Source organism: Pectinophora gossypiella, chromosome 1, assembly GCF_024362695.1.
Source record: "Pectinophora gossypiella chromosome 1, ilPecGoss1.1, whole genome shotgun sequence".
NCBI classification, from domain to species: Eukaryota; Metazoa; Arthropoda; class Insecta; order Lepidoptera; family Gelechiidae; genus Pectinophora; species Pectinophora gossypiella.
The window spans coordinates 1,541,010-1,560,157 of NC_065404.1; the positions used below are offsets into that span (position 1 = coordinate 1,541,010).

At 39.3% G+C, this 19,148-nt stretch overlaps 2 protein-coding genes across 2 annotated transcripts in view; one reads left to right on the forward strand and one right to left on the reverse strand.

Moving 5' to 3' along the window:
- Window positions 1–19,148, reverse strand: part of LOC126369869 (arrestin homolog) — a 164,945-nt gene that overhangs the window by 23,538 nt on the left and 122,259 nt on the right. The gene's annotated exons all lie outside the window — the stretch shown is intronic.
- On the forward strand, window positions 2,664–17,168 carry LOC126369623 (glutathione hydrolase 6-like). The gene is made up of 10 exons (XM_050014175.1): window positions 2,664–2,918; window positions 4,880–4,965; window positions 9,794–9,966; window positions 10,616–10,767; window positions 13,435–13,635; window positions 13,737–13,873; window positions 14,145–14,316; window positions 14,809–14,919; window positions 15,579–15,694; window positions 16,124–17,168. Exons 2-10 carry the CDS (start codon window positions 4,926–4,928, stop codon window positions 16,420–16,422), a joined length of 1,401 nt encoding a protein of 466 aa, XP_049870132.1. The 5' UTR covers window positions 2,664–2,918; window positions 4,880–4,925; the 3' UTR covers window positions 16,423–17,168.

Here is a 19,148-nt window from a genome sequence, read left to right on the forward strand (position 1 = left end):
TGTCTGTCTGTAAACAAATCAAATTCTAAAGAATCAGTAATTGCCAACATACCAGTCATCATCATCACTAATTTAAGAGCTGCGGTCTTGTCGGTGTAGCATTCTCCGTGCTACTTTTTTAGGGAAAAGGATTTTTGGCAGTGGTTTCGCTCTTGCCTTCCGCCGCGCAGTACTCTGTCGAGTAGTGTATTTCAAAGCCGTACTAGGACTCCTGTCCTCCGCCTCTGAATAGTACTGACAGTTACTGCTGCCCTCTATCAGGTTTCAAGTTACAGTCTCTGTGACTTGCCCCACTTGTGCATTGCCGTACCGATGGCTCCCATCTCCGCCTCTACAGCCGTTGAGGTCATCACCCGTCCCAGTAAATAACGTAATTTGAATTCTAGAAAGTTCAAGGAGTGGAATTCTCTGCCGTTTTCTGTATTTCCGAATGCATATAACCCGGATGCTTTCCAAGGCCAGAGTGAACAGGCACCATCTTAGTCGTCGTCAATGTCTTCGGGCAAGTCTGGGGCCAAGAGCAAACCCATCAAAGGTAAAAAAATAAAAAATAGAAGGATCAAACTGTAGGTAAGTACGTCATAAAATCTAAGTACCGTATAAATCAAAACATTCTTTTTTTGTACCTATTTTTAGTGTTGTAATCCCAACCTGTTTTGTGAGCCAAATAAATAAATAAATAAATAAATTCCTTTTAAGTTCGACGTACGTTACAAAAGCCATACATGAGCTGGAAAACACGTGATAAGCTTATTGCGATGGTCATGGTCATAATACAAGGCTACTCTAAAGGTATAGACAGACTTATTAAACCTAAAATAAAACCCTAGTGAACTTATGATCATTTTACTTTTATGCCTATTGCCAGTAAAAGGGGCGATGATAAAAAAAAGAGAGCCCGTATTTGACGAATCCATACTAATATTATAAATGCGAAAATGTATGTGTGTCTGTCTGTTTGTCCGTCTTCAAGGCAAAACCGAACGATAAATTGACGTGATTTTTTTAGGCATATTTGAAGGGATGGAGAGTGACATAGGCTATTTTATGTCTCTTTCTAACCCCCGCCCCCCACTTTCCTAAAATGGGGGGTGGAAGTTTTTATGAAGCATTCCGCAATTTTCAAGGTAGAAAGTTAAAAATTGGTACGTATGCGGATTTTTTTTTGTAAATTTGCCCCCATCGCTTCAAAGAGGAGGTGAAATTGTATATGAGATTTTTCGCAGTTTTCAAGGTAGGCGAGCGAAACCGTGGGCAAAAGCTAGTATGTCATGAAGAAGAGCGACTTTATGACGTGAGTTGTAACTGACAATGTCATTTTTATGAATCATAGATCTTAAAGGTTTATTTTGTATGTTTTAATATTCAGTTCAGTTCTAACTTCCGGTGTCATCTTGAGCGAAGGCATTTTGTTGTATTTTTTTTTAGCTTTTTAAATTCCCAATTTCTAATCAAAAACTATAGAAGTGAGCAAAGCTACAAGCTATCAGAATACACCTTGCAGGCACATTTGGTTTTGGAGACTTAAGATCTGACGAGGAAACCATTCGATATGATTACAAACCCAGGTTCATCACGCTATGAGAAATTGCTGCATAAGCAATAAGGCCGCCTGTATCTGTTGTCCTTATTTCTGTATCTTCTATCCATTGTTCTCGATAGAGTATTTTATCTATCTATGAGCAATGTCATGCACCCACTTTAGAACCCTGTCGCACTAACATTATTTGACATTTAGTGAGACCTACAGTTCAATTTGTCCAAAAAGTTAATGTGACACCAAAATGTACCAAAATGTACCAAAATGTATCAATGATGCTTATGATTTAACAACTCAAGGTCTACCGATTTAGCGTTCTTTTCTTAACAACCACTCTAGTTAGGCATAGAAATCGTAGTTCTTGTATGTCAATAATTCGACCATCTTGTTACTACAAAGACAATCAATTATGTTACAGTTGTGTTCGTGGGAAAGTGCTAATTACAATGCGCACTACTTTTACAGTAGTTGTTAAACAAAATCTAACTGAACAGCACCGATTGTTTTTGTTGACAAATAACAATGTTAAGAATGCGAAGACACCCGTCGATGACGTCACCTTGCTATACCGCTAACATACTTCTATACAAGCAGGGCATCAGCTTTATAACTACTTTACTACACAGAGTGTTAGTGACATCGTATCGAAAACTTTGGTGGGTGATTCAGACCATGATTCTGAGTTGATATCAAACTGAAAATAATTTTCCAACAGAAAATTTCACTTGATATTAACCCAGAATCATGATGTGAATCATCCCTCTCAGTATTCGTTACTAACATCCTGTATACACACTTGCGTTCACCGATAAGTAACTCGTATTAATTTATCTTATGTATAATTTTTCACAGACAGTTGGCTCGACCATAGACAGCGCACTTTGGTCTAACAGAAAGCTCGGTGAGACGTGGATACTAAGTTTACCATGTGATAAATGTACCTCTGACTACCCCAATCGGGCTTATTGTCGTGAGCTATATTATTATATTACACACAAACTCGTCCGTATTCCCTAAACAGCTACCATACCGTTAATATATGACCGCCATACGGCTGCGCCCGCGCAGGCCCCTCCCCTCCCTTCCTCCTCGCCGCACACAACAACAGTTATGCTGACGAGAGCTAAGCAAGGCAACGTCTTACAAGTTTTATACACTTTCTGACTTTACATTCAAGTTTATGAATCGTTTTGACGAAAAAGTGCAATGTTACTTGGAAAGTATTGAATATAAAGTTATTACAGACTGAAATACATTGCTTGTGTTATTTTGTTGTTCATAAATCGTGTGGAATGTGAATAAAAATGAACTTATTAGAATCAGTGTAGGTTATTCGTGCAAGTGAAAGCGCCGGTAACTAAAGGTTTGGAGTAAGTAAGTAAGTAGCAAATTAGATAGGAATTAGGATTCTGTTTCATTGTCACTTCTGTCTGAGCATATACATATACGTACGTAGGTAGGTTAGTACCTTTGTAGTGAAGTAGTTTAAATAATTATTATACGTAATGTACAAAAATCAAAGCAATATATAAAGCGAAGGTTAGGTTAGGTAGGGCTGGCAGAGGAAGACCTAGGAGGACGTACATTGATCAAATTGTAGATGTCCTTAAAAAAGGTTCAGTAAGATCTACTCTGAACCGGCGTGCGTGTATGAAACGATTGATGAATGTGGAGGAAGCGAGAGAAGTATGTCAGGATCGAAGCAAATGGAATTCCATAGTCTCTGCTTACACCGGTGACAAAATATTTATGCATGTGTATGTACTATACGTAATTTTAAAGGAGCGCTATAGAATGTCCGCTTCTTACTGATTTAAGGACGCTACCTCTTTTGAAATGCACCTTCTTAGCTAGGATAGTAGGTATATCAATAGAGTTCTATTGTCCGTGTTAGTATCTACGTATTAGGTAGGTACACTAAATTTCTTGTAGATCTATTTGAGTACTTACGGCGTAATTGGGTCTCTACCTGCTATTCTTTTTCTTCTAATATAGCTCTATCCCGAGAAATCATGTAGATAATGTAATGTTTCATGTTCATGACTCATTAAACCATGGCTACTGAGTGAATAGGTAAAGTAGGTAGGTGCTCCAATGTAGTACGCGTTTTCAAGCCGCCGAATCGGCCTAACATTCGTACTCGAACTCTATCGGTGTGAACAGTCACAAGTCGTCAGGGGACATACGGCCTCCGTGGACTCCGGGAGGTCCCGGGTTCGAATTCCGGTGGGGACATATCTAAAAAATACTTTGTGATCCCTAGTTAGGTTAGGATATTACAGGCTGATTACCTGATTGTCCAAAAAGTAAGATGATCCGTGTTTCGAAAGGCATCTTAAGCCGTTGGTCCCGGTTACTACTTACTGATGTAAGTAAGTAGTCGTTACATGAGCCATGTCACGGGCCTTTGGCGGCTCAATAACCCTGACACCAGGGTTGATGGGGTTGGTAATTCACCTCACAACCCACCCGATAAATAGATAGATAGGGGATATCCGCCACGCTTGGTATTTAATTTCTAACATGGATGAATGAATCGAGTATGCTCGAAGTCTTTGATGACAGTGGAAGAAGCGAAAGTGTTGTATTATGAATTCCATGGTCTCTGCTTACCCCAACGGAAAATATCGTCATCTTTCGTATGTATGTATTTGTGGACAATCCCAGTCCCACAGAAGTACCTCAGTAGCTATCTATAAAATATATTTATTTACCGATTAAGAAAAAGTTAACGTCGCGTCGTGTCTTATAGGGAAGTCAAGGTATTGGCCTTTGATAGACTGGAATGGAAAATGCTACACCGACAAGAGCGTGGCTCTTAAATTGATGATGATGATGACCGATTAGCAAATATGCTGAAAAGCGGTTTCCGACTCTTAGGATGGTATTAATAAACTAATCTCAGCTGAGACTGAAAGGATCATGTCAATGGGACAGTTCTTATATAAAAACAGGGAATTGAGCATGATCTTAAGGGCAGTCTCACAGCTCAGATTAGTTTATTAATACCACGCATAGTCTCAACGAATCCTGACTATTATAATCGTGAACCTCATAATACCTACGCAGTCTCTCTCTTTCTTTAAGAGCTGCGCTCTTGTCGGTAGAGTAATCGCCTTCATTACTCCATAGATAGGGCGTGTAGAACGGTGGTTGCCCCAATCGCCTTCCTTTCCGCAGTACACCGACCAATTTCCCAATCGGTGATGTTCTAGCTAGAGCCCAACCAGAATCCAATTCCTCGGCCTCCAACCAGTACTGATACCGCTGCTGCCCGGCATCAGGGGTGCATAATACCTATGCAGTACCTAATCTAAATCTTTTATCTCTCGGTTCAAGGTCGAATGGGGAGTGAAACAATTGACAATCTTCGAAATTGACAGCCATGCAGGTCAATAGAAATGCAGACTCACAAACACCTCCAGGTAAGATTTGCTTTACCCATATACAGAATGTTAGTGACATCGTAACGAATACTAAGGGGAATGATTCAGACCATGACTCTGAGTTAATATCAAGTGGAATTTTCCATCGCAAAATTCACAATTTTTTTATATTTTCTAAATTATTTTCAATTCTATACTTTTGCGACGGAAAAATCCACTTAATCAGCCTTACTTAATCCAGAATAATCAGCTGAATCACCCCTCGTATTTGTTACGATGTCACTTACTCCCATACAAGTACAAACAAGTAACCATACAAGTACGTGTAGGTGTTAGTGACACCACAATTTCCACTTGATATCAACTCAGAACCATGGTCTGAATCATCCCTCAAAGTTTTCGTTACGATGTTACTAACGCCCTGTATAAGGAAGTAGAAATACCTACTTAAATGATGTAAATATGAAAGATATTATCGAGAGTAAACTTTATTTCCTCCTCAAAACTTTTCAGATATAAATAAAAACACTCCGTTTAAACATAAATTTTTTGAAGAGGCTGGTTGAAACCTGTCATATAGGACGACAGGAGGGTTAAAAAGCCACATCTAAGCAATACATCTATAAAAGCAATATTGCTATTTGAGAGTTGTTTATATTGTGCGCTTACTTTTATATGCGCAATTGTCAAATAGCAATATTGCTTTTATAGATGAATTGCTTTGATGTGGCATTTCTAACCCCCTCAGGTCTTCACCTCCAAACTGAATTACATACTACCTTAACAGCATATATATATGCTACTAAATTGTAATTTACGTCCCATTTCTGGGCACATGCAACCCTTTAATAAACCGGAGAGTGTATATCTAATTTACTAAATGTAAAAAGCGAATAAACTATTTTGTGAAATCAAACTACCTAGGTATAGAAGTTTACAATAATTGTCAACATATCTATCTCTCTTTGACAAATACTGCTTTACCCCTGGGGTTCATTAGTATACTATCACTACATAGTATAAAACAAAGTCGCTTTTTCTGTCCCTATATCCCTATGTACGCTTTAATCTTTAAAATAAAATTACGCAACAGATTTTTGATGCGGATTCAAGAGGATGGTTTATACGAGTATGTATAATAACTTTCAATAGTGGAGAAATACTGTTATTTTTGAGGTTTTTAATGTGATGTCGTAAATGATTTCATTAAAAAATGAATTCAGCATTGCACCCGAGCGAAGCCGGGGCGGGTCGCTATTATATAATATATTCATTATAACTATGTAATTAATATACATGTAGTAGGTGATGTAGTGGGTATAGTGTAGGTACCCAGTTGAACGTAATATTATTTTAGGCAATTCAGCCATTATCATACTCTGACATAGTTGTTATTTTAACCCCTTCTCGCAGGTACCCACAACTTAGGATACCTAAGACCTAACCTACTTAAAGTAACTTAGGTACACATAATCTCTTAGTTTAGGCATTACCATATTAGGATTCATCACTAGTTTAAGAGCCACGCTCTTGTCGGTGTAGCATTCTTCATTCTTGTATATCAAAAGCTAATTCTTTCACTTCCTTATATATACATTACTTCTTACTACCTTCTCCTACTACTCCACTTTATCCTTCTTTCTTTTTTTCTCTTATCTTCTTCTTTTTCTACTTTCTTAATACTTCTTTGACTCCATATTAGGATTACCTAGTACATATTTTTGCCTATCTACTAAGGTTAGTACTTAATCCACTAAACTACTTAGTAGGTGAAACTGGTGAATTTTGTATTTTGTGTTTTTTTATATATTATATATACAAAATTCACCAATTCACCTGTAAGTATTTGAATATATATATATATTATAATAATATACTTATTTTTTATATAATATTTATCTATTCTTTTGAAAACAGGACATTTGAAAGTCTCATTAGTGTGTGCCGCTGGCGAAAGGAACCTAATACCTACTGCGAAGTCTTACATTAACATATAGGGCCTATTAGAAACAGGCAAAGTATAATTTCTACACTATATCACGATGCTACAGGTACTGTTGGTTGTTAAAGGATTTGGACTGATACAAAGTACTCAGTGATTTGGGCTATTCTCGCTAAGAATTCTGGCCCGTCCATGCATGGCAGGCGGTGTTGGTCGGTGACGGAACGGTCTACTGGGCGTTGTGTCATACAAATTCATACAAAGAATATTTTTTGCCTGTACCGGGACGGGCGTGGTGCTACCACGGTCATGTTATGATTCGGTGTAGTGACCAAACGTACACCAGCTTAAGTCGTAAGACCAAATGTCCTTTTTAAATCCAAACCCAAAAGACGATATAGTGACTAGGATTGAGAAGGAAATGTTAGGTTGGTTTGGACACGTAGAGCGGATGAAGGATAATAGAATTGCAAAAGCTGTATATAAAGCGAAAGTTGATGGTAGGGCTGGCAGAGGAAGACCGAGAAGGACTTACGATGACCAAATTGGAGATGTCCTTAGAAAAGGTTCAATACGATCTACTCTGAACCGGCGTGCGTGTATGAAGCGATTGATGAATGTGGAGGAAGCAAGAGAAGTGTGTCAGGATCGAAGCAAATGGAATTCTATAGTCTCTGCTTACCCCGGTGGGAAATAGGCGTGAGTTCATGTATGTATGTAAATCCAAACCCGATTGTTTAACTATTGTGTCTGGAATTCTTGCGGTTTTTTTTCTAGACTTTACAGAAAAGACGGATAATGGTCCCAATTCCCGCAGACATCCCTAATTTAATTTTAAGTTATCCCTGTCATTTTCTTATCCGCCGAAAAGGAAAGGGACATAATTGACAGATAGATGTTAATTTTAAAATGAATTACTGAATCAATGAATAACCCGGGCGAATCAAATAGGCTTCTCGCTGATATGCAAGCAGTTTGACGCGTGCTATCAACTTTATTCTGTCGGCCAATGTAAATTTTTGAGAAGGTTGTTTAAATTTCTACATAAAATTGTCGGATAAGAAAATGGCAGGCATAACTTAAAATGACATTAGAAATTAAAAATAGAAATTATAAGACTACGTAAATTAGACGAATGGAATCAGCACCATTAGGTATAAGAATTGTGAATTTATAAGTGATAGGTACAGTCGATGTCCTGTATTACCGCAAATACCTGTGTGTTCAGTACGAGCCGCTGGTAAGCGCAGTGCGCTATCTTAATAAAAATCTTTCATTTCCGCGCCCCACCGCAGGATACCATACTGCCTACTGTCCGCCTTCCGAATAACTTATTTCCTCGCCGATAGTAAACGTATACGCTATTATCTGTTCGCAATACCTCTATGGAGAAGTAAAAAGTTATACGACCTAAAATGAAAATCTCTGAAGATTCCTTTTGGAAACAACTCGATTTTTCTTCGGAAATTGAATACTAAAACTGACGTGGGTGCCTTAGCGTGGTTTAGTTGTAGAAACTTTGAAAATAGAGACCGACTGCATAAGACCAAGTCAAAGAGAAAAAATATGTTTCTTATGATTTTACAAGTAGATTGGGACCTAATTACTGACATAACAGATGTCTGTGACTAATTACAGAAGTCTCCGTGCTTCGAAAGGCACGTTATATCTTCATATCCCTAGCGTAATCCCGTTTTCACATGATCCGCTTATACCTGAAGATTTGACAGATCCAGATTTTTACAGAAGCGACTGCCTGTCTGACATTCCAACTAGCGAAGGGAAAACCAGCCCAATACAGGTTAGATTCGAAAGGCATGTTACGTTGTTGGTATTAGGTTACTATAGTAATACTTATATCAATATTAATACATTAATGGTATTATATAATATCTTTAATTTGGTTAGTTAGATTGCTATTAGACTACCTGAGACACCCCGACACCCCCCCCCCCCCCCCCCAACCCTTTATTTACTGTAAGTATGTGGTTGTAACGTTACACGAGCAAATCTATACACTATATCTACCCGTTACCAAAAAAATTGCTATGCTATGTGCATAAAAATATATAATAAAATACCAGAACAATATAAAACACTTACAATTAACAAGTTCTCCAAATCACTTCACGAATGGCTACTGCAAAAGCTGTTTTATTCTCTGGACGAATTTTTAGGAGACAGTAATGCCTAATTCGCGAGCGTTGTTCACTCAATTAATGCCTTAACCGAATGACGAACAGAACCGAACTAGAACGACTATATCGATTATTATAACGATCGAATGAATCGTTGGATGTTATATGTCATTGTTTTTCTTTTTTTTCTCTTTTTTGTGTATTGTTTTTTTGTGATGTGTATTGAATAATGACATTGGAAATCATTTTATTATTATATTTACAATAATTAATGTGCTTAATAATTGACATTTAAATTATCAATTTTATTTTATTTTACTATTTGCATGTTATAATTTAAATAATTAAAAATGTTGCCCAAATGTTAAATGCTGACCATCTGCAAACTGTAATAGAAATATAAATACTCTATAATAAGCATTAATACTAAACCCCACCACCACCACCATTACCATTTCTAATACCATTTTTATTGCGAATAAATGATTATGAATTATTTATTATTATTATTTATTATTATTTATTAATTATCTAAAGATTGAAGATTTAGAGACTAAAAGTCGTAAGACAGAATATCCTCTTATTTAACTAATGTGACTGGCAATCTCGGCCTTAGGAGGTGAAGGTTGTGAAGTCAATGACCAACCTCACCAACCTCCACCGGGATTTTTACTGAGTTGCCAGAGGCCCCGAAATGGCTTATATACAACAATAAGGCAATGGCCGACTTTAGCTCGTGGCATGAGTCAAATCAAATCAAATCAAACAACAATCTTATGATTTTCAGGTGTGGTGGAGCTCCGCGAAGACGTGCCTCTGAAGGCGGGGTCGTCACTCGGCGCGGACGCAGGCGTGCGGTGTTGCGGCGGCGGGCCGCGGTTCATTCTCGCCTGCTTCGCCGCGCTATCTGCCGGCATCACCCTCGCCTTGCTCACGCAGATATACTATGGAGACTACGAGGTGAGAGAAACACTTCATAAGACATAAATAGTCCTCCAAACATTATTATTAAACTTTTCGGAAACCGTTGATCCTGGGCTACTAGCCCAAACTCGTCAGGCCAGCTTTATTGTGTGCCATGTGACATCTTCCAGTCGAAGTTCGATTGCGCTAGCCACAGAGCCCACCACGGCAACGACCCGGGATAGATATTTAGGTATCGCCGTCGCCGGATACGGTTTGGACGACATGATGATGAATTGATGATGACCAGCCCAAATGCCTCCACCTGCCTACATTGGAGCAGCATGGTGGAGTATGCTCCTCCATACCTTCTCTGGATGATTGAGGGAAGGCCTGCGCTCAGCAGTGAGACGTGTATATTCTCAGCCCAATAGTCGGCAATACGGCTCATTGACATTGGTCTAACAGAAAGCTCGGTGACGAGTGGGTACTTACTTCATGTTGCAATGGATGTACCTCTGACTACTCTAATTAGGATATAGTCGTCAGCTTATATTATGTTAATACAATCTAAAAGTAGATAACTATATAAATATTTTTATAAATTAGCGATCATAATCTCGGCAGGGTTGAAGAGAACCTTAGGAAGATAGCGGAGCCTCTTATCATATCTTATGTATGTATGCATAATGTATATGGCACACAGGTGGTGCCACACGGGTCGGTGTCATCGTCAGCGGCGGCTTGCTCCCGCGCAGGCACTGATGCGCTAAAGGCCGGCGGACGAGCCATCGATGCCGCAGCCACAGCCGCGCTCTGCCTGGCTGTGTTAGCGCCGCATAGAACATCACTCGACGCGTAAGTGATTACATTCGTGTGGGATATATAAATAACACGGGATATTTTAACCCTTTCACGGACGGAGACCATGGTTAATTGATGGTAGTATGAGAGTATGACAATTTGGAATCGGAACGTCATTAGACGTTCTGTCCTTGAAAGTGTTAAATGTCTTTACTCCTTATATTTTACCCAAATCATTGCTCCATCGACTCCCTCCCATTCATTAACCATCCTCCTTTCATATCATAAACAATCAAATTCCCATTCCATAGTATTCTCACTTTCCTACATTCGTACTTAACCCATAAATCGAAAGGTAATCCGCATCCAAGTCTAGTAAATGTTTATTTTTTGGAAGTGGTTGCCAGGAAGAGCTCGCTCTAGAGCAATAAACATGCCTTGCACATTTTTTTTGACATGACTTATGGTAGATTTGCCGCAGATGGCATTAACTACTTGGCCGGACAAATGGGGAGCGCTGAAGTCTCTCACCCGGTACAACGTTTAAGACAACAGGCCTGAGGATGCCCAGTTGGGCGCGAACCTCGGCTCAGGGTGTCGTCTGGGAGGAAAAATATTTGAAAGAATTAATCGACTCTAGTGGGTCGATGGCGATAAGCGCTGTGTTGTGTCTGTATGTTGAAATTGAGTTCCGTGTGTGCAATAAATTACCTATATTTGATTAGAGTAATCGATATTATACACTTAGATATGCACATTTTGCACGGTCTCATTTAAAATGTGTGAAGGTGTCCAACTCACACATTAAAAACTTTTTTCCACGCCCTCTCTTTACAAACGCTGGAACTAATTCAAGTTCCTGCCACACTTACACGCAAACGTAGCTCCGTCGTATTTTTATTTATAATAGTGTACGCTAAATGCAATAGATGGCGTTGCTAGGTACAATTAGAATAAAAATATTAAAAAAGTTTTCTTTGCTTTTGCGTGTAATTTAAGTATAAATAAGTATTATTTTTTATAAAGAGAGCTTAAGGCTTCTGAAACATTATGCCTTGAAAATATTAAATGTATACAATAACAATATAATCAGTTATAAGCCACCAATCAATTCGGAAAGCATAATAAAAAGCGCGGGAATTGTAGAAGTCCAACGTAACCGGTCGCTGCCATAAATTCGGATACGCGCCATTGAACAATTCCATCAGACGGCAGACAATTCGTTCCATTAGTGCAAGTTAGCAATGTGCAATGGACACTGCACCTTGGTCTCGCTGATGGGCTGTAAATCATCAGGCTCTGAGTTATGTTTATTATCTGGGCTCGAGTTCAAAATCTACCTTGTGATTATTTAGGAGATATGAATGCATGGGATTAACTGTTTGGGAACTGATATTTGGCATCCAAATTATTAAATTGTATAACAATACTGTAGCTTTTTTTTAAAAGAATATCTAGGGCCCTGTGCCGAGGTTTTTCTTGCAGCTTCTTTTCCCCGGCTACACAAGTTATGAGAAGCTGTAGTAGTTTTAGGCGGATGAGACGTTCGTTATGTAAAAAATGATTCAGTGTAACTATGTTACCTACCGAACAAAGATATTTTTGAATTTGAATTTATACTTTTACACAATGGACATTATACGGGTTGTTGTTTGTTTCTTCCGTTTTCAGCAATACTAATTAATACCATGTTTAGATGCTTTCAGATGTGACTTCAGAAAAACACATAAAATAAAATTGCATTTTTAATCAATGTCAATAATTTACAATATTAATTAGTACTTACGAAAACTTACGAAGAGCAAAAAAATCTATAAGTACCTAAAGAAAGATCACTCTACTAAAATTCAAATAATACTGGGCTTATTTTCGTTATGATTAAACTGAAAGCCGTCGTAGCCCAATTCGTAGAACGCTTTCCTCTGATTTTGAGGTCGCAGGTTCGAATCCAATGATTGTCTTGAATCCAATGAATTAATGATTACAATCACGAGCTCAGCCGTGAAGGAAAACATCATGAGGAAACCCACATTCCCGAGAAATGCATTTTCGGACGTATATGACCTAACCTGTTTGTTACGGACAGCCGAGAAGAGGAGGTCGCGGGCTAATTTAATTCACGCACGACCCGCTAATTGCGTCGCGAAACGGAGGAGCGACGCGGGGAGCGGTGTGGGGACCGACGCGGGGCATGGCGCGGGGAGCGACGCGAGGAGCGGATACATGGCGCGGCGCTCCTGATTGGCCGACGTAATGCGCGCACAGCCCGCTAGTTCCGGACCGAAGATTTCCAATAAGAATCTGATTGGACACGACACGAATCACTTCTTCTCTACTTCTCACTGATTTTACATCGATTATTTACGAATTTTTACCTAAGATTTTTTACTTGTATTTTACTTTTTAACTTTGTATTTTTAATGTGGTTTGCCAAATAAACCGGATCTTCACTTGCACCGCGGGTTTTCTTCAGTCCCAGCAAATAAAATCTGCATAAGCAACACTGTTATTGGGCTGGTTTTCCCTTCGCAGCTTGCAAGGTCAGACAGGCAAGCGCTTCTGTAAAAACCGGACCTGTCAAATCTTCAGGTTAGGTAAGCGGACCCTGTGAAAAGCGGCACAGTGCTAGGGAGATGATGATGCTCCTTATAATTAAACTATTGTAGTAGGGACGAGAAATCTACCTAGAAGCATATTTTATATTTGGTGTATGTTTTCCAGGAGCGGCTCCCTCCTGTACTGGGAGTACAGAACGTCCCACGCGCAAGCTCCAGTACTAACGGAGTGGGGAGGTCCGGAACAGAGTCCCAGCAACGACACCAGCCGACCCCCTCGGTTACTAGCGGCCTTGGCGTCTCTCCACGCTAAGTTGGGAGTCCTTCCATGGTCTAGGGTACTACAACCAGCTATTACTTTAGCTAGGTAAGTACTAAGAGTCTTTGCACCTTTTGGTTATGCACAAATCCTTTAGTTTGCCTACAATAATTTAGTTAAGTAAAACCACAACTATCTATCTATTGCAGAGAAGGTTTCCCAGTATCTGAAGGTCTATCGATGTCTGCAGCTGCTAACAACGGAGTCAGTGTGGCACCAGACACTATACGCAAGGCTCCTTTGCTGGCAGACTATCTCGAGAAATTACAGGCAAATACAAGTTCAGGTAATCGTCTGTCTTTGTCAACTTCTAAATGGGGTTAACGACTGTGTACGTCATGTAACGAAATGGATACTCCTCAGTTACCCAATCATTTGTTCTCTTACATGTAACAAGATACCAAATACTCTAGCCAGACAGATGACAGTCCATTAAGGAACATCCGTCATAGACCCGGTAAAGAACAAGAAATACACCTAGCTCTACTTCACAAAAATACTTCTAATGGCAATGCAGTGAACAACAAACTCTATTCAAACTTTGTCTTCGTTGACAGAGCTAGCCATGTCCTGGGATAGTGACGAACTGCTCCGCAGCAGCAAGGCTCAGCAGCTAGCAGCGGGTGCGTACAGCGTGTATGTGGGTGGCGCGGGGGGCGTTGTCGCCGGCACTGGGCTCGCGGTCGCGCTATTGCCGCCTACTCCAGACCCTGACACTGGCTTCCAGAGGTAGGATTCTTGATTCTTGTACTTGTCTAAAAAATTAATAACCACCCTAATGATGCCACTGCGGTGAGATGATAATAGTATCATCTCCATCTAGCGTTATCCCTTTTCCCTTTTTGACAAATCCGATTTCTTCTGACCTTCCAACCTAACCAGCTCAATATAGGGTTAGGTCACATACTTCCGAAAAGCATTTCTCAGGAATGTGGGATGGTGATAGTGTGGCGCTGTTAAATAGGGTGTAAATCCCAAAAATCACTAGAAGATAATTTGCCATATTTAATTTATATTGTAATCCTAGGATAACATAACATAATCCCAGGATGGTTATAATGATTTGATGACAGCGAGGTTACTAGCCTGTACATTTATCATTTTCGAAAGAACGCTCATACCCTTGTCGACTTTTACGTTAAACTAGGGCTGAAGTTGTTTTTACTTTACCCCCAATCCTGCAGAGACTACCTACCTAGTGTTTCAATGTTCACATTTCAGAGTTGTAAGTGCCCTGCAACAAGCATCGCTGCACAGTGAGTGGCCCCCAACAGGCATCGCCACAGGCTTGGCGGTCGTTGATCGTCTCGATACTTATGTAGCTCTTGTCACGTAAGTCCTCCCTGACATCATCAGCGTCAATAGCGTTGTTTGAGCCTAGCTGACGGTGTTTAATTATTCAAATTATCCAGTATGCATACTTTCTCTTACCCTTATCATAAAATAAAGAATACTTCTATGTATAGAACGGTGCCATGTGTGCCGCATGGATCCGGCACAATAGGCCAGCACCGCAGGAGGAGTACCGATATCGTGGTTAAACTCTGGAAACTTTACCGTGATAATCTTGACTGTTGTCGGTGGAACTGGATAGAGCTCGCATGGGACTGCGACTCGTGGAAAGACATGGGGAAGCCTTTGCCCGACAGCAAGATCAAGTGGGCTATTAATGATTATAGAACGGTAACTCTACGCCCAGTCGGAAGTCTATCGGGTGCCGAGCTAGATTTACCTCATCCCCTCTGGGTCTTACTTCAATCTATATGGCCGTAAGCCGTTAACCAGTAAGGGGAGCGTATGCGGTAAATCGGAGCGGCTTTTTGGAAGACCTCTGTGGACTTGACACCACGTCCACTAAAGAAGTAGTGGTTCGAGATTTGGCTCAAGCTTTGTGAGTTTTTGGACTAACCCGCAGCGTATTTACTACATGTATCATCTTATTCTTCTGGTATCCTGTGTGGAATATTGCTGGAGTGGATTTAATTTTACAGTGGTTTGTCAAGACCATTCGGCTCGGGTCCTGCGGCGCCGGGTGGTTGGTTGTATGACGAGCCCAAATCTCAACTGGACCTTGCACCGGCAATCATTGTGGATAAACATGTTTGTGGTAAGTATAAATAACATTTTCGCTGATATTACAAAATAAAAGCCCCTGTTCAGATGATATTACTGTTCAGACAGTGCTCGGCCTCCGTGCCTCCGTGTTCCAGTAACGGCCTCCGATTCAAAATTCAAAAATATTTATTTTTCAAAATTGGCTTACAAAGTTAATATATCTACGATATAATGGATGATGTGCTGGTAAACTGTGACCAAATAGTTCACCACATTCATCATAGGGTTTTAATACTAAGTGTGCCATCATGATCATGAGTCATGTCAGGAGCCTATGGCGGGTCACTAATAACCCTGACACCAGGGCTGATGAGGTTGGTAATCCACCTCACAACCCACACGATAGAAGTGGCTGCATTTGTTTTCTGACGGGTTATGTCCATAAAAGATGTTCAACGCGGCTTCCCTTTTGGTCCTACAGGAACCAGATACATCATAGGAGCTGAATCATCCAGCGCTTTGGCTCAAGGCGCGACCTCTCTTCTGACAGCTGGGATCGGCGCAGGCGCGGTGGAACGCGCCAGGGTTTCAGTGTACGCTGGGGGTGTTCTAGCTATTGAAGCCATGAGGGACCCCCCTACTGGCCTCCCAGTGACCTTGCCAGTCCCCTTGGTCAATGCCACGCAACCATACCCTGCTGTAAATGTGGTTATGCAGAAAGGAGACGCTTTGCAATCCCACGCCGATAGTCGAGGCGGAGGGTTGGCTTCACGGTTCTAAAGATGAATTAGTCGTGAATAACATTGATCAGTCTTTTTAGTGGAGAAATGAACGTGAATTTGTTTTCTTCATTCTTTATTTGATCCATGTCAGTACCCCTTTGGCGGCTTAATAATAAAGCTGACACTATGATCAGTTTGGTCGGTCGTTTCACCAACGCGAGATAGTGAAGCTATAAAGAATACCTTTCAGGACTAGTTTAGTGGATTAAGTAGTAATCTCATAAAATTAAAAATAATACTGCGAATAAGAATGGAAACTCCCCTCCCACACTAATCCGTGTCAGCTGCCAAGCTACATTTACCTCACCCCCTTTGGGTCTCAATTTAGTCTAAATGGCCGTAAGTAAAAAGACTATCCGTCTCCCTCGCACTTACGGAGTAAAGCGACACAAGGTTAGAAAGATTTTTAGTATTAAACATTGATTAATGGATGTATGATTTAGCTTCTATGTAATGAAAATGTAAAAACAAGCTAAAAACACTGATTAATGATCACTCCTAATATGTATTGAATTATACGTACTAAATAATAGGTAAAATGCACAAAGCTACTTATCCAAAGTTCTGACATTTGAGTGAGAAGTGTACTTACGAATTAAGTTTAATAGTATTATTAATACAGTTTACAATTGTACTTAAATTATTATAAAATTGTATTAAATTATTGTTGACATCAAATGTATATTCGATCTAATTTAACTAATTATAATAATGCATTTTAATGCTTTTTCTGTTGCAATTAAAATACTCATAAACGCGTATTATTTTAATAAATATTGTTATTACGATAAATTAATAATATTTTTTCTTTCGCCACAACATACAAGCCCTTCATGAGTACCTATACCTTTTTTAATCTTTCACATTGTTTTTTTCTTAATTTCTTTCTTCGTGCAATAAAGAATATTTGTAACTTAAACATCTCAATTATACAAAGAATGCAAAACATGTTCCTAGGAACCATTTGTAATGCTCCTTAGTCCATAACAAACGCAGAAATTCATGAAAACCTGAAAATCAATACAGTGAAGGAAGGAATCAAATGTCCAATCAAAAGTCCTACACTATCACGCAAGGCTCAAAAAAACATCTGAAAATTCCACTTGATATCAACTCAGAATAATGAGCTGAATCATCCCTCTCAGTATTCGTTACGATGTCACTTACACCCCGTATAAGTACGTACAGGTAGCCATACAAGTTGGTATGCGTGTTAGCGACCGTAATGAATACTCAGGGGGATGATTCAGACCATGATTCTGAGTTGATATCAAGTGGAATTTCCTGTCGCAAAATTGATGGAAATTTTAGTGCTTTTTTAATTATTTTCATTTCGATACTTTTGCGATGGAAAATTTCACTTAATATCAACTCGGAATCATGGTCTGAATCATCCCCCTCAGTATTCGTTACGATGTCACTAACACCCTGTATACACAGAGACGTATCTATGGGTAAAATTGTAGTTTTCGCCACAACAGTCTCTTACAATACGGCTAATTGGACATAATAGATAAAATATTATAGGAAGTAATCAATCATATAACTTTCCTATAGCCATGTACTTAGCGTACATACTGATAATTACAACAAACATACATTTTATAGAACGTACACATTGACGGACTGATATAGGAAAAGTACTTTACTGATTATGTGACCAATGATATACATTGGCATTTTGTTTACACAAGAAACTGCGGTCACCCATAACTAGGTAATCATCGACCCGTAACGTTGGTCGTGTAGCTAAATATATAATTTAACTAATTATAATCGAACCATAACTTTACTCGCGTAGATAAAGAAATCCACATTAATATTATAAATGCGAAAACAACTATGTCTGTCTGTTTAACTTTTCACGCTTTAACCGCTGCATCGATTTAGATATGTGTGGGGTTTAGCGGTGTTATTTTAAATGTATTGTTAATTTGTCTTTGTATTCTATAATAAAATAATAAAAAAAGATGTAATTTGATACGGATATAGTTTGAGTTTTAAGGATGAAGATAGGATATTTTTTATACCGGAAAACACCCTCTAATGTGAAGTCCATGCAGAAAAACGCGAGCGTTTAAGGGTGAATATCAAAATGTCAAGTTTGGTGGCGAACTTTCATATTACTTTTGGATCCTTTTTCATGTCGGAACCCAATTTTTCACGAAAAAATAGTATGAAAGTTCGCCACTAAACTTGGCACATTTTGATAGGTATTCACCCTTAACTAGTAAAGTGATAATTGCTTACTGCAGCGCGTCAAGCAGCGCGCGCAGTTCAGTGACAGCGGTTCTTGGAGCGTCACCCGCCATAAGCATGGGTCGCCACAATGAGGGACTTAGTGAGGGTACATCTTTTGAAATAAAACAAAAAAAAAAAACTTTCCAATCTGCGTTCCCCAAACACACGATAGTTAAGTTTTTTCTTCGTTTAAATTTCGATAACAGACATATGCATCTTTTATCTTTGTTTTTGGGTATAAATGATGACCCTTTTTATTTCACCAAGGTACAATTACAACTTCCACCCATTATTACTCTGATCAAAATAAAGAGAAACAATATAGGTAGCAACATAATTCTATACATAATGTGATCCAAATATCAAGCAACAATTAGTTTTATATGATTCTGCCATTACATTACATTTTTAAATAATTATGTACTCTAGGAATGAGAAAGTAGGTAATTATCACGTTAAAAGTGAACAACGCCATCTATCGTG

Excerpts from the sequence above, each read along its gene's own strand:
- LOC126369623 (XM_050014175.1), top strand. The coding sequence starts at position 4,926 with ATGCAGGTCAATAGAAATGCAGACTCACAAACACCTCCAG. Across the intron at positions 10,768-13,434 it reads CATAGAACATCACTCGACGC|GAGCGGCTCCCTCCTGTACT; the intron begins GTAAGTGATTAC and ends TATGTTTTCCAG. Across the intron at positions 13,874-14,144 it reads ACAGGCAAATACAAGTTCAG|AGCTAGCCATGTCCTGGGAT; the intron begins GTAATCGTCTGT and ends CTTCGTTGACAG.